Below are 20,288 nucleotides of genomic sequence, written 5' to 3'. Positions count from 1 at the left end.
GTCCATATTTACACAAATAGTTCATATTTAACTGCTCTGGTATCATTTGTTTAAAAATATCAGGAGAAAAAAAAAGTAAAAATATCAGGAGAAAATTTTAAATAAGTGAAAGATTAAAATGTGTTTTATTTTTATTTTGGGGGGCAGGGAGACCAGGGATTGATCTCAGGGGCATTTGACCACTGAGCCACATTCCCAGTCCTATTTTGTATTTTATGTAGAGACAGGATCTCAGTGAGCTGCTTAGTGCCTCACTTTTGTTGAGGCTAGCTTTGAACTCAAGATTCTCCTGTCTCAAACTCCCAAGCCACTGGAATTACAGGCATGCGCCACCATCCACAACCTGCTTTTGCTTTTAAATATAAAAATTATCTGGAAATGATAGGTTAAAATCAAATGGGTCACTGGGTGCAGTGGAGAACACCTGTAATCCCAGTGACTAGGGAGGCTGAGGCAGGAGGATAGCAAGTTCAAAACCAGCCTTAACAACTTAGTAAGGTACCAAGCATGTAGCAAGACCCTGTCTCAAAATAAAAAATTTTTAAGAGGGCTGGGGAGGTGGTTCAGTGCCCCTGGGTTCAATCTCCTCCACAAAAAAAAAAAAAAAACAGAAACAAAATCAAAAACAAAAAACCCCACCAGTCACTATACTGCCCTTAACAGGAAAGGTACAGACTCTAGATGTACTGATGTTTGACAGGTTGACTGAGGGGCTGGGGAGAAATTAAAGAACTTGAAAGGCAATTGAAGACACTGAACTCTCTCCGTCCCCACGAAGATAGAGTGACCAATTTGTTCAGGGTCTCAGGTAGGACTGGGAACATGACTAGCACTAGAAATACTATTTTCTTTCCTAGCACTCTGCCATTACCAAATGAAAGTTTGGATGTGTTTAATTCACCATTTAAATGTTCTGGGAACAAAAAATGACTAGAATTTAATGTCCCCTTTTAATCCTGCCCATCTCTTTCTGCTTATCCCCACTTGCCAGCTCCTCTGTCTGTTTGGAATGGAATATGCCTTTTGCAGACCTCAGATTGTACTTTCTATTTGCTTTTTCTCTGTTTAGGTGCCAACGTGGGATATTTATCCTTATTAGATGCTGACTATGATAGAAGACCTCCAAACAAATACTTTGCTAAGGCAGTGAACTATACAGTACATTTCCAGTGGATTCAATGCCTGTTTTGGGATAAGAGAGGATGGAAATCTGAAAGTTTCTCTCCACAACCAGGAACTTCTCCAGAAAAAGTTAACTGCAGGTATGAGCATACTGTTGACAAAGAGTCTGGAATTTTACTGACTACATTTGCTTCTTCATTTGGTCTGACCCCTGGAACCTTTCCTGAATCATGTCCTCCCATGAATAACTGGAGAAGTCTTAGAAGGTACGGCCCTAAAGAAATGAGCCTTTTGCACACATTCTCACGTCAGTCTTGATTCTCCTATGCTGCCTTGTGACTTCGAGGGTAGGGAACCCATTTCTACCTTGTCCTCATGTCCACCCCTCCCTGGGGTGACTGAAGAGCAGTAGTTATTTATTGAACTTCCACTGAGAAAGGAGTTATCAGAGGAGTGGCAGAGGGGTCCAGTCTTAATATCATGGAAATGCTGGCACCCTTTGGGTGTGCAGTTTGAAGTCAGACAGGGTCCTCTGCTCTCACTGCCCCTCTGTCCCTCCTCTTCCTGTGTAGAGGAACCCCCACCCCACGCCCTCAGGCCTGGCTTAACGGTGAACTTCATGAGACTCTCTGAACAGACATGAGCAACCTTCTCAGGAATTTCTGAGTATCTGAATCATGTTACTAAATTGGAAATTCTTTATTTTCTAACCACAGAATTTACAATTGTATGAGAGGCTTAGTCCTTTCATTTTGGTTGTTGTTACCCTCTCGTTAAGGTAGAGATCAACAATAATTTAGGCATATTTAGAAGTAGAAATAGTCATTTCCTCCTTAGGAATAATTAAACCATAAGAAACAGAATATTGTGGTTGCCAGTTAGGAGGCAAATATTTCCAGAATGGAGCATCTCAGTGACGTTCATCTTTATTTATGGCTTTCCTGTGTTGCACCCTTTTGCAATTATATGGTGCCATTGAATTTACTAGTAATGTCCAAATATTCCACTTTGATATTTAATTATAAATTAATGCCATCGTTCATCCTCTGTTACGTACTAGCCCCTGCTAAATACTTTTACAGAAATGGGTAACACATGGAAACTTCTCACAAGGTAACGAAGTAAGATAGGTTTTGTTTTTAAAGATAATATACCACAGGGAGCTTCATCTTTATGTACATCTGTAATGCATTAAGTTTTTGAAAAAAAAAAAACTGTAAGTAAGTAGAAGACTGATACACTAAAAGAAAGGGAACCAAGATAGGAAGGAGGGGAAGAAGGAAAATATACTGGGGACTGAATTAGAGCAAATAAAATTTCATGTTTGATTAATTATGTCAAAATAAGCCCCAATATTACATGTAATTATAATGCATTAATAACAATTTTTTTTAAAAAAGATAGTATTTATGGTGGTGGTCATGGTAGGAGTTGCCAATGATAGGACCTTTGCAATGCCCAGAACAGGCATGCAGGCAAAGATTCACAGTATGCTGAGTTGCTGAGGTCAGCCCACAGAGGGGCTGGAACCTGAGAGTCTTAGGGGGAAGGTGGGCTGGGGCAGGGGCTTCCATGGAGTCTGGAATGGACTCTGACATGGGCATCTCAGGACAGTCTCCGCAAGCGCTGTTTGTCCAGTACCCAGATGTGAGGATGTCTGATACTTAGAGGAATCTCAGTCAAAGACATTTCAAACTTAGGTTGAGATGCACGCTGTGAACTGGACTCACATGGTAGCGTCATGGTTGGAACCTGTTTTCTGTTTCATTCTGTTACCACTGCACTGTGAACAGCTGCTCCTGTCACACATTTGGTATCCTAATGTGCATTTCCCTCGTAGCTATGACCGCCTCGCAGTATTCTCTGTCCTGAGAAGAAAGCTGAAGGCTGGATTTGAAGTGAGCGACATATCCAACTTACAGCAGTAAGTTCCATTTTCTAAACCAAAACTTCATTTTGTGGTTGCCACTGCCCATTCAGTGTGCCCACAAATAGTTAAGCAGATACTTGAAATCTCTGCTTTTTATTCTGTTTTATGGATTATGAATATCAGGAGATAATTGCTTTTAAAGACTATATCCAACTGGTTGTTTTAGTCAGCTTTTTCACTGATATGACTGAAAGATCTGACCAGAACAACTTTAGAGGAAGAAAAGTTTATTTGGGGGCTCACGGTTTCAGAGGTCTCAGTCAATAGATAGCAGGCTCCATTACTCAGGGTTCGGGTGAGGCAGAACATCATGGCAAAGAGTATAGCAGAGGGAAGCAGCTCACATAATGATCAGAAAGCAGAGAGAGACATTCACTTGCCAGATACAAAATATTATAACCCAAAATCATGTCCCCAATGCCCTACCTCCTCCAGCCTCACCCCTCCCCACCTTCAATTACCACTCAATTAATCTCATTATTTTACTGTTTCTTCTCTAAGCTTTCTTGCATTGTCTGACACATGAGCTTTTGGGAGATACCTCACATCCAGACCATAATACTGTCTATACTTACATTCACTGACAAGAGATTTATAAACACAAGAAACTCAACATAATTTTTTTACTTTTAGGTTTAGGTTTAGTTCAGTGTGAATTTGCCCAATTATAATTGATTATATTCATATAGATGGTGACATTGCCTCCAGATTTGTCTGACTTAGTTTATAGGTAGAGTCACAGCCTAATTGTTAACAGCTCCCTCTGTCTCTGAGAAGTGTCCCATTTTAAACAAAAAGTTTAAAATTCACCCTACTTTAATAGCCACTGTGTTATACGCAATGACTGTATTTAGAGTCTGAAACATGGGCACATCAAGGGCAAGCTCCTGTAGGCAGCAACCTTCTCTCTCATTTGTCATGCTGACCCATATTTAATACAGAGCTTGTCCCTGGCAAGTGCTCAATAAACATTTCCTGATGAATATTAAGGGCAGATCAGCACTTTCTTGGGTGTTGAGTATTTGAGTTTTTCTCCCTTAGTGTTCTTATAATAGAAAACTCTGCCTTTATTACTTAATCAACCTCCTAGACTGGTTGGTGGTTAGAGAATTGGTAAATAAAACATGAATTGCTAATGTAATCCATATGGCCTCAGAGAAGGTCACTAGTCACCCAGTGATCAGGGCTCAAAGTGCAGAAGCTTCAGCCCTGGTTTCTGCAGCACTGACACCGCTGACAAACAATGAGGGGTAGGGGAAGTTCAGGGGACATCCAGATAAAAGACAACACCTGAAGTCACACAGAGGCAATAGCGCTATAGACATCTGGCCAGAATCCAGGAGGCTCCAGGCCACAGCCCAGGTGTAGGAAGGACAGACTGGAGCCAGGAGGTTGTGAACTGATGGGGTGTGGCTTAGAACAAGCTTGTCCTGGTCCTGTTGGGAAATAAGGAAGAAGAGTGCTAGGGAAGAAACCAGGAGCAGAGCCCAATCCTAGATACAGTCAAAGAGCAGTGAGGCAGGGGTCACAGAGCACAGAGTCCCCATGCAGAGTGGACCCTAGGCCCTCTGCTCTGAAATCTCATCAAAGATCCAAGTCCAGCCAGAATAGCTTATTAGGTTAAGGGTCTAACACAGGGGACTCTATGGACACCATTCTGTAGGTCTGTAGGGGTTAGAGGAACTCTCTCCCCAGCCAGGATTGGTGCCAGGTGAGTGTGGCCTGCAGGTGGGGAGCAAGCAGTGCCACCCACAGGGACAGTTGGGATGTAGAGAAGGCTACCTACGAAGCATCTCTCCTAGGCTTGCCCTGATGGGTGAAGAGGGAGGAGGGAGGAATGTTGCATCTGCATGTTTGAAGCATACATGTTGTTGCAGGGCTTAATCTTCATAATAGCATGAGATTGACATTCTTATCCTCATTTCTCTGGCTTCTTCAGGCCCATCAGGTGCAGCTTCCCACCTCAGAGGTGGGTTCAGCACAGGCCTCCTCATTCTGGAGTCCATGCCATGGTAGCTCTGTCTTCAGAAGACCCCTGCTTTGGGGCTCTAGCACATGTTTGAAAGCAACTTGTAGACCAGCGAGGGTGTGTGTGTGTGTGTGTGTGTGTGTGTGTGTGTGTGTGTGTGTGTGTATGATTAGTCTTCTAAGGGTCTGTTTCCATGTGCAACTCTCATTATTTCTTTTCCTTTTTTTTTTAACTTACAGTCACCCACAAAACCTACTTCCCAGCATTTTTACTGTGGGTTTTATGATTCTTTATGGATTTTTGGTTACTAAAAGCAGACGTGTAGATCATCATGAAAAAAAGAAAATGGGTTACATTTTTCTGCAAGAAGATACCTCACCTGACCACAAGCTGTACGCTGTTGTCATTGACACTGGCTTCCGGGCACCAGCTCAGTTTACCTCAAAGGTAACATAAGGCTCCCAGGATACCTTGGTGGTGTCTAAGTGTATAGATGGACCTGAAGTGCCCAAAAAGTGATGATCTGGTGATTTGACTGACCTGTCAATCACCTGTCACCTCTAGCCCCATTCTATTCCTGAACTGAGGCTTATCAGCCCTTCCCTCTGCACTCCCTGCAACCTGCACACCTGAACTTTGGAGATAGGTGGGGACATAGCTGGGCTGGGAGTTTGGGGCTAAAGAGAATATTCCCAAGCAGATGGAGGATGAAATAGAAGGGTGGGGAGTGAGAGGAAATGATTGAGGTGGTCCAGCTTGGAGCCCAGGCTTGGAGCCCAGGGCACTCCAAGCTGGGTGGTGAGATTGAGGTTTACAGAAGCAGACACCAGAGCCATGAGCAGAATCACGTCAATAAAGTAAGCACAGGTGTACTGACACTAACCCACAGAGAAAAGAATGGAGGTTCCATCTGCATTCAAAATTCTCTCTCCCATTTCCTGAGGGAACTATATCTGCTTTATGGAAACCTGTAGGACTGGGAGCCTTGAGAAGGAAGCAGAGGCAGTGGATGTTAGAAAGGAGAAGTGTGTGGTGGGGATGCCATGGTACAGTAGGGATAGCTAGGCAAGGAATCTAGTGTGATCTCCACTCACTACTCTGTACTAGTCTATCAACTATGTATTTCCTTGGCCCACCGATTATAAATTCACAAACAGCACACATCATGTAGAAGGAAATTCTCTTTACTCATAAAGGCTATCTACTTAACAGCATTCCTAAGGATCTTTGTACTAGAAACCTCCTTGAAGACAATAAAGACAGAATTTTAAAGAACAATAAATAAATAACTTTCTTAAGTGAAAGATTGATAAACACACTATGCCAGAATTATAAATTTCTGGGTAGCAGTTCACCAGTGAGGAATGACAAGCCCAGCCCGCTGGCAACAGGTTTCCCCAGGGTGCACCTCTAGAGATGGGTGCCCCACCTGACCCTCATGCCACTCCAGGACCTAGCATTCCTGTCAAGCCAAAGAGAGGAAGGTGCTGCTCCACCATGTGCTCTTGCCCTGATAAAGATAAATGCCCTAGTGAATCCCAGGTGGGATCTAATGTTTCTAGATCAAGGATGTGAAGAACCAGTCACCCCAGGCTCCAACTCCAGGCCCTAATCCCAGTCCCTCCAGTTCTCCCTAATGTAGGAGGACTGTGCAGACCTGCAGGCAGTACCTCCTCATCCCCTCAGCGCTGCACTGTGGCCTGTAGCTGTTCCACAGCTTGTCAGGTGGTTTGGGGAAGGATGGAAGTGGGGAAGTACAGCACCCCTGTGGTGCTGGGCGTCTTCTGTGAGACCTCCGGAGCTCTCACCCCATGTCTGTGTTTTAAGGTTTTCATTGTTTTATGTGGTGAAAATGGACTTTCAGAAACCAAAGAGCTCTGCAGTTCTGAGAAGCCCCTGTTTGAAAGGAATTCCAGACACACCTTTATCCTGAGGTATTTGGGGAATATTCCAACCACATGATTTGGAAAAGAGAGGCCAACCAGAATCAGGGGGTTCTCATCATAAACCTGAAAAAGTAGCATAGAGAACACTCATCTCTAATAGGGAGATTAATGTACATACAATTTTATGACGTATTTTTACAGTTTATTATTTGGAGTAGATTAAAGAATATGTTACATGAGGGAAAGAAGGAGAGAGAGAGAACAGGACAGAGAGGGAAATCTACTAATTACACATGCTAAAATCACAGTGTTTTCTGGGCCGCTAAACCTGCTTAAATTAATTAATATCATCCCAAACCTGGAAGAGCAAGCATATGCAGTCTTGCAAAGTTGGTGGGGTTGGAGGAGGAGAGATCATTTATCAAGACAGAAGGACAAGCTCCTGCCACTTTTAGAAAATGTCAAAGTACTGAACTAAATTATTTTTTCTACTGGAAAATTTTATTAATAATGTTTTCCATTTGGAGTAGTTCTTTATTAAGAGAAAAAAGTTAACTTCTGACTAAATCACTCTAGGCAAAAATACATTAATGAGATCTGAATGCCTTGGGTGTAGGGAAACTACAGTCACCATCCCTCCTTATTCTCAGGGGATGTGTTCCAGGACCCCAGGTGGATTCCAGAAACAGCAGATAATAGAAACCCTGCATATCTCCCTTTCTTCCTATATGCCTATGTTCTATACATGCCTATGATACAGTTTTATTTATCAATTAGGCACAGCAAAAGAGTAAAGATAATGAAGTAGAATAATTATAATATTCTGTAACAAATATATTTAAAACTTATGAATTGTTCATTTCTGGAATTTATCAGTTAATATTTGTGGACTATGCTTGATGGTGGGGAGCTGAAGTTATGGAAAACAGAGCCAAGGTTCTGGGGATGAGCGTGATACATGCTGAACCCTGTGTGCTGGGTGGGATTCACTATCAATTGGCCGGCTCTGGGGCTTCCACCTGTCACTCTGCATGACAGTTATCTGTTGGCATATGCCATCCACCCCTCATGGATCATTAGTGTCCTGAGTGCCAGCACCTGGTTTGGTGAGGTGCCACGCCCATGCCATCCTGCATACAGAGCTGATGCCATGCTGTTGTGTGTCGCCAGCGCTCCTAAGCAGTTGGGCCCACTCCGGAAGATCCGCCTCTGGCATGACAGCCATGGGTCTTCCCCAAGCTGGTTCATTAGCCACGTGATGGTGAAGGAGCTGTACTCAGGACAGAGCTGGTTCTTCCCTGCCCAGTGCTGGTTGGCTGCGGACCGATGGGATGGCCGTGTGGAGAGAGAGCTTGTCCACCTGCGTCATGGGTTGGGTTTCCGGAAGGTAAGTCCCGTGCAGGTGCCGACCTGCCCACCTGGCGACAGGCACACACTGAGCTCTGCTTCTCTCCTTACAGTCATTTATTTAAACTTTTCTCAAGTTAGGTGTATTAGTTCTTTTTTTAGTTAACTATTGAGTTATCCCTATCTTCAATGATGCCTGCGGTAAGTGGCCATGCAAGCATGAACTGATTACCTTTGCCAACGTTTAATCATTACAGTACTGTGTTTCTTCTTTTAACTATGACTGCTATAACATCTCTGGAATTTCTGGTTGCTGGTGGTCTGCAAAGTTCAGCAGGCTCCCAATTAAAGACTTTTCAGCACCTTGTGTACATATTAAACATCACAGGATATAGATTTGATTAGGGACAATGACAGGAGATGGTGAAATGTGACAAAATCACCCATGATCTCACAGACCAACTGTGAAAGTTTTGATTTTTACAAGTTTCCTTTCAGTCTTTCCCTATCTCCAGTGTTCCCTATATATTTTGTGTAGTTGTAATAAAATGGATGCATTTTGCACTTCCTAATTCAACATTCTAGAGTAAATCTCTTTATGAATGCTCTTTAGAAATCATTCAAGGGCTATATCATGACTGATGTGCACTCTGATTTACTTAAGTATCTACCTACAGGATACTATTGATTTTCTTTCATTTACTTCCATGGTAGAAAACATTGTAGGTTTGAGTGGGACTTTGTGTTTCTAAAAACTGATTTCTTAGGATGGTTCTCAAATAGGAGTCAGGGCCCCAGGAAGCTGACATTTCCCCAGGCACTGGATCTCACCAGTCCACTGGGCTCTCCTTTCAGCATGGTCCATTGCCCTGGTGGTGAGGAGAGCCAGGATCACAACTGGAGCAGTTTCAGACTTGACATTACTAATTTATTAAGAAGCACAATCACGATGAATTTGAAACAAGGGTTTCCAATCAACCTCAGCATATGGAAATTCTTCAGCACCTGATACCAAAGACCAGATTCAACTGGGACTTTTCCTCAGATAGTTATTTGCATTAAGAATAACCACTTAACTGATTGAACACAGTTAACAATAGGAGATGTACATTGTTTCTCCTCCAGCTATTTTGCTTGAGAACTTGGTGTGAGAAATTTGTAGTCACTTATAAGCCCATATGATTGTATTCCATGAATCCACTGTTACGTGTTGGACAATCAGTTGACATACAAAAGACACAATTTCATTCTGTTTAAATTGTTTTCCTGGTGTTTGTTCATAATTCCACTTGTTTTTCATAAATCAGTTCTATATATAAGTAATTCTGTTTTTTCTAGAACAATGTTGAGCACCAAACAATATTTGAATTGCATTGAAACATTAAAAATTTAGTACAATTCCATGGACAATGTATAGTGCTTTCTGCATTGTGGACCATATGGGTCACAGTATGGGTGGCACCAGCTCTTGGTGCACTCAGAGCCTACGGAAAATAAACTGTGTGTTGGGGAAAGTACTGAGAACAGAGTGATTTAAATAGCCTGTTAGGAACATGAGGAAAAAAGTGATCAGAGACTCTGGAGAGAAGATGTCTCTGACCCAGTGTGAAAATATTCAAGAGTCAGACAAGTGAAAGGAAGGAATGGTTAGTGTTAGTGTTCTGAAGGCTCCAGTAGGAGGTTGACTGGGCCAAAGTCCAGTGTGGTGAGTGCATGGTTGCTGCAAGATGCTGCCAATGAGGCAATGAGGTGGGGGGAAAGGAGCCAGTGGAGGGTACTGTGTGACCATCCTCCTACACCCAGTGGTTATATAACATTCAGCTAACCAGCCAGGGTAGAAGAGCCAAAGACTTTTGGAGTCTCATCTCAGAAAATTGTTGGTTATCAGTCAGGATCTCACTTTGTTCACACAAATGTCTGACATCAGGAAATTGTTGTCCTGTGGTTTCCCTTTCAGCTTTTCTATTCCAAGTTCACAGAGTACCTGGAGGATTTCCATATCTGGCTCTCAGTGTACAGTCGGCCCTCCTCCAGTGGATACCTACACACACAGCGGCTCACCGTGTCCTTCTGCCTCCTATATGTCTATGCATTCCTTGCAGCCCTGGTCACTGCAGGAGAACACAAGCAGGTATGAGGCAACTGATTTTCCCCACAATGGCTGTCAAATCCCAGACCTACAGCATGACCCCCTATTGACTAGGGAATTAGCAAGACTCACTGTACTTGAAGAAGGGTTTAAACCAGGGGAATCGAGCTGTGTACCTGAAGGGACCCCAGGTGACATGCCCAGAGGTGGAGCTGGGAAGAGTCTGCAAGATGAGGGGTCTGGGTGAGGAGCTGCTGTGCTTGGCTCACCACTGCTGTGTGGGACCTCAGACCCCAGGTACCATAGAGCATGACATTCCCGGAGGTGTTGGTAGCCTGGGTTGTCTTATGAGAACACTCCTGAATTTTTTTGAAGGTCAACATTTATCCACATTTTAAACGAATCCTGTGACGGAGCTAACAGTTACCATGGCCACATTAGCACTTGGAATGCCAGTTTACACTGCAACCGTGGTCTAATTATTCCTCATGATATGTAGAGAATTAATTCTGACACAGTGCAAGCAGTTAAAATGGAGAACCTGTCTTTCCTGAGTGGGGGAAAAACACAGCATGATTTGGCAGATATGGGGAAACAGTGGGATTGGTTTCTTACAACTACCTCAGAGCCATTTACGAGACCAGCCTACTACATCCACATGGTCCCACACAGCTGGAGATGGTGGCCTTCTTACATAGCACCAGATAGCAAAGAGGTATGGTAACAATTACAGATTTATAATTTTTTTAAAGGAATGCCATGCACATACAATTAGTTTTTTAAAAGATTTAAAAATATATATCATCAACCAGAGGGAAGGGAACCACCATATCCACCTGAGAAGTGCTCAGGACCTGTAGTCAGAAAACCTATGTTGGGGCTACTCTTGTGAGGTCAACCAGTTGTCTAATTTGAGGCCTTGACCATTTTTCTCTGTTTAGTGGCATATTGAGGACATTGATGCTTTCTTCTCAGATTATAGCAAGGATTAAATCCATTGAGAATGTGCCTCATGAAAAATGAGTGTCCAGCAAGTGTTTGTTCAGTCTGCAAGGATTTGTATAGGAGGAAAATGAATGATTTTTTTGTGATTTTTAAGTCTGGATTCGAAGAACAAAGATGAAATATCTTCAGAATTACAAATGCCCCTGAGTTTTGAGTTGGAATCATTTCAAGGGCTATAATTGCTACTGCATCTGTCACAGCTCCCTCTGGATGTCGGCCTCACAGACATCACTCTCGGATCCTTCCAGCTGGGTCTCCTGTGCACCCTCCTGCCCTCCCTGGGGTCTCAGCTCTTGGCACTGCTCTTCAGGCTCAGCAAGGTACCTGTGTGCTATCTGCATGGCCCTGTGCTCCTGGGCAGCACCTCCATTGCTGGGGACATCCCCTCTAACCAACCTCTAGTTCCACAGGAAGCAATGGGGTGTCCTGGAGATGAGGCATGCCAACCAAAGAGAGGAACAGAAGCAGAGGTCCCTCCAGGTAAGCCTGCACTAAAAACTGGAACTCTCCCCGTGCAGCCAATGCCCTGCGGTCAATCTTCTAAGTAGGAATTAAATCCCCTACTTTCAGTTTGTATTGCGTTTCATATATTTAATAGTCATCTTATTTTCTGTGGGTTGTCCATTTCCTTTGCCCCTCTTTATATTGACTTCACAGAATCCTTTTTTTTTTATCACTATTTTCTTTTTTTTTTATTATAAACAAATGGGATACATGTTGTTTCTCTGTACATGGCGTAAAGGCATACCATTTGTGTAATCATAAATTCACATAGGGTAATGTTGGTTGATTCATTCTGTTATTTTTTTTCTTCCCCCCCTCCTGCCCCTCTTTTCCCTCTATACAGTTCTTCCTTCCCCCATTCTTGCCCCCCATCCCTAACTCTAACTCTAACCCTAAAACTAACCCCTCTCACGCCCCATTACATATCATCATCCACTTATCAGCGAGATTTCTTTTAAGGCTCTTTTTACTTTTAAAAACATTTTTCCCACACTGCTGTGTTTCCCCTGGGCAGCCCAGGTGACTGAGAAGGTATCAATTCCACAATGGGACGGCAACATTAAAAAGTCTTCATTCTATGATACATAACAGGGTGGGAGAGGCAGTGGTAGGGGGGTCAAGAGAAGAATGGAGGAACTTTGGATGGTGTAGAGGAAAATGGGATGGGAGGGGGTGGGGGAAGGAAAGATAGTAGAATGAAACAGACAGTATTACCCTATGTACATGTATGATTACATGAATGGTGTGAATCTACATTATGTACAACCATAGAAATGAAAAGTTGTACCTCATTTGTGTACAATGAATCAAAATGCAGTCTGTAAAAATTAAAATTAAAAAAAATTTAAAAATAAAAATAAAAGTCCTTATCCTAGCCTTGTCCTGTCTCTCAGAAAAGCTAATTATGATGGATCAGGAAGGAAAAGACATCCTGAAGATGTTATGTCCCTGGTAGCTTTAAGATATCCCTGGTTTGGCATCATACATTTGCCTTTTCTTTATTTTTTTAATCAGATTCTACTTCCTGTGGAGGTATACCAGATGCCCAGGAGCCATATAAGGTACATGGATAACTACATGCATTAGCTAATACTCTAGCATAGCATGCTAATAATTGGATTTCTCTGGCATTCTCCTTTGGCTGTGTGTGGTCTGACCATAGGAAGGTCACACACTGTGCTGCTGGAACCCATCCTCTGGAAAAGTAGGGCTGATTCCCAGGCCCCAGTGAGGAAGAATGAGGCATCCAGGTGTTGTCAAGTAGAAAGAGTTTCTGTAGAGGCCAGAAATTAGAAGAGGAGTAGCTTGAAGAATCTAGAAAGCTTCATGTATATGTTCAGTAAAAATTGTCGAGGCCCCTGGGGAGGGTCTATGAAGAAGAAAGACCTGGATGTCTGCTTGGCCTGTTCCTTTCAGCCTATTGTGAGGAGCAGGGGCTTGGAGGAGCTGTTTCAGTGATGCAAGCTCTAATCTATGTCTCAAATAGGCCTGTGACTAAAGGCAAGTCAAGGGCAGTTTCTGATAGAGTGACACAGTATCCCATTGGGATTTTGCTTTTTGAATCTGTGTGATTATGCCCTTAGCTTAAGGCTGATTCTTCTTTGTGGGATTCCCTGTGATTCTTAGTCTCTCACCCCTGCCTGGCAACTCTGTGTTCTATCCCTAAACACTGTGCTGGGGCTTAGGCTTTCCTACCTAGGAGCCTTTTCTCAACCCACTGTTCTTGACTGAAACCTCCTCTGGCAGGTAGTGCCTCCTAAGGAACAGGGTGTAATCACCCTGAAAAGTGAAGCTGCTACCAAGTCACAAGCATTGCCTGACAAACACCCCATAGGTACCAAGGAGCCATCTCCCAGAGCCAACTGTGCTTTGACCTCAGAATTCTCCTGAGAAATGCACTTGATCATGTGTCATGCCTATCCTGTGGGAAGGCTGCAAATGGCACCATTGTCAAGGGGTTCGCTATCTGTGGGAACATTAACCTTGGCCTATCCTTGTCATTCCAGCATTCCATATCAGCCATGCCCTCTGGGAGTGACGGGACTGGAAGACAGACAGATGGCAGTGTCACAGCCTGCACATCCGTGGACTTGGAGGCCTGCCGGGCTGACCACCAGGAGACTTTGCGAAGCGAAAAGAACCACCACTGCCCTCCTAGTTTACAAGGTGACATTGCCATGAGGTTGCAATAAGCAGCCCTCTTTACTGCTGGCCTAACATCAGCCTTGGCCATAGGAAAGGCAGGATGAACGGAGTTGGAGTGGCATCAAATGATTTTCCCACAGCCCAAGTCAACACAGGTCCAGAACAGCAGGTGGATCCTGCTTGGTTTACTCACAGTGGGGTCAGAAAAAAAAGGTCTTTTCTGTGGGTGAATGAGATCTCAGGCAGGTGAGCCTGTAGTATGGGCATCAGTATTGGCAAACTGCCCAAGAACTGGCCGCCCTCCACGGTAAGCTGGACACATGCACTCTTGAGAAAAGGAGCTGTGCAACTCCCCTCCAAGGGGAGGGTTGTGCGGGGTGACCTCTGGTCATGTGCATGGCTCTGGAGGAATTGCATAGCTAAGAGGAAATGATGACAGCTGTGGGGACAAGTCATAACTCCGTGTCCATAACGGTATAGACGGATCTTAGTGCAGTCAGGGTGGACTCTGCAGATCTAAGTCAGCCTGCTTAGTCATTTGAGATCTGAGATGGAAACTGGTCCCTCTGCCTCTAATATTGGGGACCTCTCTGTCAGCTCAGGAGGCATTATCTGCAGGAGGACCCCTGAGGTGCCATCCTGGACCTTCAAGCAAAGATCAATGTGCCAACTCAAAGACCATCAGGAAAGATGAATTCCCTCTTAACCCATTTGTTCTATCTAGGCCTTCAACTGATGGGGTGAGGCCCATCTACACTCAGAGGGCCATCTGCTTTACTCAGTCTACCAATGCAAATGCTAATATCATCTGGAAACTCCTCATAGACACACCCACAGTAATGTTTAGCCCAATGTCTGAACACCCTCAGCCCAGTCAAGGTGACACTAAGCTCACCATCACACTGTGGGTGAGGACGATGAATCTGTTAACTCAACTATCTCTGTCCTACTCTTTCACAGCTCCAAAAGGTGGTTTTGAAGGGCTTGTGTCTCAGTGGTCAAGAGCTGGTCTGCCTTGGTCAAGTTCTGCAGCATGGGCCATTTGTGGATCAGCTTCCCTAGTCTGTGGACTGGGAACAGGACTCATAGGCTATAGGTGAGCTGTTGAGGCTTTCAAATATCCTCAGGTCACTTGATGGAAGTCTAGCATTTGTAAAGGAGATCCCTGCTTTTCTAGGAACACATAATATGCAGGTACCAGATGTCACCATTGCTATTTTCTCTCTCACCCTGCTCCACCTCATGGGAGTGAGCAGAATCATATGCAAACCCCAGGGAATCACTTGGTCAAACCAGCTCTGCAATAGCAACCCAGCCTGGATGGCATCCTGGGTGTTAAATGAGAAGCCAAAGGGTCCTCATCAGAGAATGAGGGAGAGGGCAGGCCAGAGAGTGGGTTCATCATCTCCTGTTTGAAAAAGCCCAGGCACAGAGGTGCCTACCAGCTACTTGGGAGGCTAAGGTGGGAAGATTGCCCAGCCTTAGCAATTTAGTAAGGCCCTGTCTCAAAAAAATAAAAAAAATAAAAAGGACTGGGATGTAGTTCCAAGGTAGAGCACACCTGGGTTCAATCCCAGGTACAACAGAAAACAGCAACAAACAAGCCTGTGCCTGCGAGATGGGTTATGACACATACACCATCTATTCTGGTCTGTCCCCTGCACTCCATGCTTTTTGGTCTGACTTGCATGTGGCTTTGACCACCGACATAGGCCCCAGGGTCATACCATGGCTCCCTTGGACCCACAGGTTCCTAAACCATGGGGAGTAGGTCACGAAGCCAGGGTCTTTTCTTCCCTATGATCTCCCCTCTCCCAGCTGCACTCTGAATCACTGTGAGGATGGACAAGGCACTTAAGCCCTCTGTGCCTCAGTTTGCCCATCTGTAAAGTAAGGATTCTCAGCCCTTAGTGCACGGGGTCCAAAGAGGCAGATGAAGTACCAAGTGCTGTCCCACTTCCACCACATCCACTTGTTGCAGCTGTCATCGTGTCACACTGTCCTTTCCCGCCTCTTCCCTCTCCCTGCTCTGTTGCTGTGTGTTGGATTTCCTCTCTTTTGCCTTCAGGAAGGTAGATGTCCTCTCAGCAAGAAGGGACTCTCCTCTATGGACAGAAATACACAGTGCCCATGTCCAACAGCCCCAACCTGACAGCAGCCCCTCTTCCTGCCCACGGTTTCAACCTCGCAAAGGCGCTGACCCACTCTTGTATCCCCATGCTTAGGTGGCAGTGAGCTTGGTGGGTTACTCCCGCAAGGGCACTGACTGACTGTACTCTCTCCTGGACAGGTTTGTCGCGGCCCAGTGTGTGAAGTGGCTGCAGCTGTTGTCCCTCTCCGTGGTCTGCTGCGTGTTTGTCACCCAGCCACTCATGGTAAGACCCACTTCTGAGGTGGAGGTGCCCCGGTTCAACAGGACCCTGGAGAGGGGAGGGGAAACGGTGGCTGCATTTTGGTAATGTATTTCTTTTCTTCATAGTTTGATTTGAGATGTGGTGAGAAAAAAAAAAAAAAAAAAAAAAAACGGAGCCAGGCCTTGTGTTAATCTCCACAGATGCTAAGCCTGAATGGACCACCTCTACCCCCATTTTTCAGTTGAGGAATCTGAGCCTCGAGAACTTAGGTCTTTTGAGCCAGGACTCTGGCGAGTGTTTCAGAACCAGGAAATGGAGGCCTGTTGGCAGTTAGGTACCAGGAGGACAGCTCTGTGGAAGGAACACGGCACAGTGCTGGGACCTCTGCAGCTGTCCCATCTCTCCCTTCAGATATGCATCATGGCATTGGACTTTGCTTGGAAAAAAAAAGACGACAACCAATTTTTTGCTGAGTCTCTATGTGAAGCAACCAGGAATCTGGACTCAGAATTGGAAGAACATTCCAGAGCCCATGTTCCCCTTTCTCACAGCTGCTGCATTTCTGACTGTGCAGGGGAAGTTGAAAAGGTGAGGAGGTTATCAGAGCAGTGTGAACTGTGCTTTGGAGAACCACGCTATGTTCCTGTCTGTATACAGGAACTTCCCTCCTTCCCTCCCTTCTTCCTTTTTTTTTTTTTTTTTTTTGGTGGTGGGGGTTGGTGGTACTGGGGATTAAATTCAGGGGCACTCAACCACTGAGTCACATCCCCAGCCCTATTTTGTGTTTTATTTAGAGTCAGGTCTCACTGAGTTGCTTAGCACCTCACTTTTGCTGAGGCTGGCTTTGAACTCACAATCCTCCTACCTCAGCCTCCCGAGCTACTGGGATTACAGGCATGTGCCACCCAACTGGCTTCCTTTCCTTCTTAAATTCAGTTTTGCCTGTTGTACATATGGTATTGTCTTAGGCAGTGTGGATGCTATGAAAAAGAGCAAGGCCTTTCAGCCACCACAAAAAAATCCACAGGCTTGTTTTCGACACATGAAATGCAATGTGCTGTTCTGTTCTGTGGAGTAGCTACAAGGCCTTATGAACAAGGCCACAGCCCCAGTTCATTCAGTCAGATGCCATCTCTTCCTCTGCTCATCTCCACTGCTCTCCTCTCAGAAAGCCCAGAAAGCTCCAAGGGGCTAAGCAGCCCCATCAGATAACCTGTTCACGGCCTTCCTCCCTGGCACCTAGATGATGAGAATATGTGCTGAGCAGCAGATCTGTAGTTAGTGGTCATTATGTTGTTATGGTTTGAATGTGAGGTGTCTCCCAAAAACTCATGTATTGAGACAATGCAAGAAGATTTAGAGGATAAATGATTGGGTCATAAGAGCCTTAACACAATCAGTGAATTAATCTCCTGATGCGATTAGCTGAGTGGTAACTGAAGTGATGGGGTGTGACTGGAGGAGAGGGGGGCCATGCCTTTGGGGTATATATTTGTATCTGGCAAGTGAAGATCTCTCTCTCTGCTTCCTGATCATCATGTGAGCCGCTTCCCTCTGCCCTTCTTCTCCACCATGGTGTTCTGCCTCACTTTGAGCCCCAAGGAATAGAGCCTGCTGTCTTATAAACTGAAACTCTGAAACCCCCAAATAAACTTTTCCTCCTCTAAAATTGTTCTCATCACATCTTCTATTCACAGCAGCAAAAAAAGCTGACTCAAACAGTCATGCTACATTTACATTCACTGTATCATTTGTTCTTATAAGACTTTATGAAGTAGGCAGGATTATTGAAGCCCACTTTGAAGACAAGGATGCCGGGGCTCAGAGAGGTGAAATAAGGAAGGCCACCTAGCAGTATGGTGCACCCCAACCCCTTAGCTGAGGAGCAGCATTACAGTGGTTTTCCTCATACCTGTTGGATCCTAGCTTTCCTTTTTTGCTTCAAAACTTTCTTCCCTGTTCTCCATGTGCAGATTTACCCCTCCCTACTCTGTCTCTGTTCTTTCTCTTTCTATAGTCTCTTCTCAGGGGTGAGATTCCTCTGGCTGATTCAGCCATGATCCTGAGGGCCAGGTTGGCATCACCAGACCTGTGCCCATCCCATTAGCACCTTGAAGTCAACATGCCTGTTTCAGTCAGCTTTGCACCACTATGACCAAAATACCCAACAAGAACAACTTCAAGGAGGGAGAGTTTATTTGGGGCTAATGGTTTCAGAGGTCTTAGCCCATAGGCAGTTGAATCCAATGCACCAGGCCCAAGACCAGGCAGCATATCATGGCAGAAGGCATGGTGGAGGAGCATAGCTCCATTCATGGCAGTCAGGAAGTGGAGGAGAAGAGTGGGGAAGGGGCCACAGGGAAGATGCCACCCTTCCAGGGCTTGGCCCCTGGGACCCACCTCTTACAGCCACACCCTACCTGCCCACAGTTACCACCCGGTCAATCCATTCAAACTAGAATGGATTGATTAGGTGACAGCTCTCATAATCTAATCATTCCTGCATTAACAGAGGAACTTTTGGGGGACCCTTCACACCCAGACCACAACAGGGTTCCACCCACCAACATTCCCCACTTTCAGCTGCAGTGCTCACCCTTCTCAGGATGACACGTAGCTGGAAGGTATATTCCAACCCCCAAGCTTCAATCTTCAGGTTCACTTTTATACCATTTATACTGCCATGCATTTCTTAAAAGCCCAGCAGCTCCAACAGGAAGGACTGCCTCTGAGCTTCCAAACAGATATCCCCCACATCTGGCCCAGGGTCTCCTCATTGAAAATGTGTTGAATGAACAAATGCATGAATGAGAAATAAATGAGTGAATACTTTTGATGGGTTATTTTATCTGGTCACTGTTATGTGTGTCTTGAACATAAACAGATACAGTATGAAAGTAGTCATATTTTTAAAAAGAAAAAAGAAAAACAAAGGTCATTTCTTGCTAAGACTGTACTTTAAAATGTTTCTTCCAGACTTTGAAGGTCTCTAAAAGAAAATACCATGCAAATGCCAAAGATAATTGCTCCTGTAATTTGACAGTAGCAGACATGCCTGTTGTGCAAAACCGCTCTTTATAGTGGCCCAGCTGCAAACTCCTGCCAAAAAACGTTTGGCTGGGATATAACCAGAGTTTCTTTCAAATGGAGTTACCCTGTCTCCAAACCCCTCCCCAACAACCTGGTATACATTCTCTACATAAAGTAGCTCTTTGTTCCCAAATACCAGGCAAAGCTCAGTGATGACATTGCTTTTGGCCAATGGTGAATGCCTCTCTCCTTCCACTGCCAGCCCGAGGGTCTCAGCATTCTCATCCCTAACAGGTCTTGGCTGCCCGACAACGCGAGCGCCACCTGCGCTGGGCACGTCCACCGTCCATGGCTCAGCTCAGGGTCATCAGGGAGAAGATGAGGAAAAAGAGTCGCACACAGGCAGCCCTGAGGTGGGTGCAGATGTGCATGGGATGGGTGCACTCTGGTCCAACTCCCCTTTCAAAAGGAGCACCCTCCTACTGCTGCTCATTCTTTTTTCTTTTTTTAATTGTAAACAAATGGGGTACAACTTGTTTCTCTGGTTGTACATGAAGTAGAGGCATACTATTTATGCAATCATACATTTACATAGGGTAATGGTGTTTGACTCATTATGTTATTTTTCCTTCCCCCCACCCCTCCCACCCTCTTTTTCCTCTATATAGTCCATCCTTCCTCCATTCTTGCCTCCCTCCCACCCCCCATTATGTATCATCATCCACTTATCAGTGAGATAATTTGTCTTTTGTTTTTTTGGGGATTGGCTTATCTCACTTAGCAAGGTATTCTCCAACTTCATCCACTTGCCTGCAAATGTCATAATTTTATTCTTCTTTATGGCTGAGTATTATTCCATTGTGTATATATACCACAGTTTCTTATTCATCTATTGAAGGGCATCTAG

At 44.7% G+C, this 20,288-nt stretch overlaps 1 protein-coding gene across 1 annotated transcript in view; it reads left to right on the top strand.

Annotated features, from left to right (window-relative positions):
- Positions 1–20,288, top strand: part of Pkd1l1 (polycystin 1 like 1, transient receptor potential channel interacting) — a 141,763-nt gene that overhangs the window by 77,223 nt on the left and 44,252 nt on the right. Inside the window, exons 29-43 of the mRNA XM_047562147.1 lie at positions 1,070–1,262; positions 2,963–3,046; positions 5,261–5,468; positions 6,849–6,955; positions 8,078–8,294; positions 10,212–10,385; positions 11,549–11,668; positions 11,759–11,828; positions 12,867–12,913; positions 13,859–14,034; positions 14,722–14,876; positions 14,958–15,093; positions 16,288–16,372; positions 16,763–16,939; positions 19,676–19,794. Of these exons, the coding sequence (XP_047418103.1) occupies positions 1,070–1,262; positions 2,963–3,046; positions 5,261–5,468; positions 6,849–6,955; positions 8,078–8,294; positions 10,212–10,385; positions 11,549–11,668; positions 11,759–11,828; positions 12,867–12,913; positions 13,859–14,034; positions 14,722–14,876; positions 14,958–15,093; positions 16,288–16,372; positions 16,763–16,939; positions 19,676–19,794 (2,068 nt within the window). The remainder of the gene's footprint in view (positions 1–1,069; positions 1,263–2,962; positions 3,047–5,260; positions 5,469–6,848; positions 6,956–8,077; positions 8,295–10,211; positions 10,386–11,548; positions 11,669–11,758; positions 11,829–12,866; positions 12,914–13,858; positions 14,035–14,721; positions 14,877–14,957; positions 15,094–16,287; positions 16,373–16,762; positions 16,940–19,675; positions 19,795–20,288) is intronic.

This window comes from Sciurus carolinensis, chromosome 8 (genome assembly GCF_902686445.1).
Source record: "Sciurus carolinensis chromosome 8, mSciCar1.2, whole genome shotgun sequence".
Lineage (NCBI taxonomy): Eukaryota > Metazoa > Chordata > Mammalia > Rodentia > Sciuridae > Sciurus > Sciurus carolinensis.
This window is presented reverse-complemented; position numbering and strand designations above follow the sequence as displayed.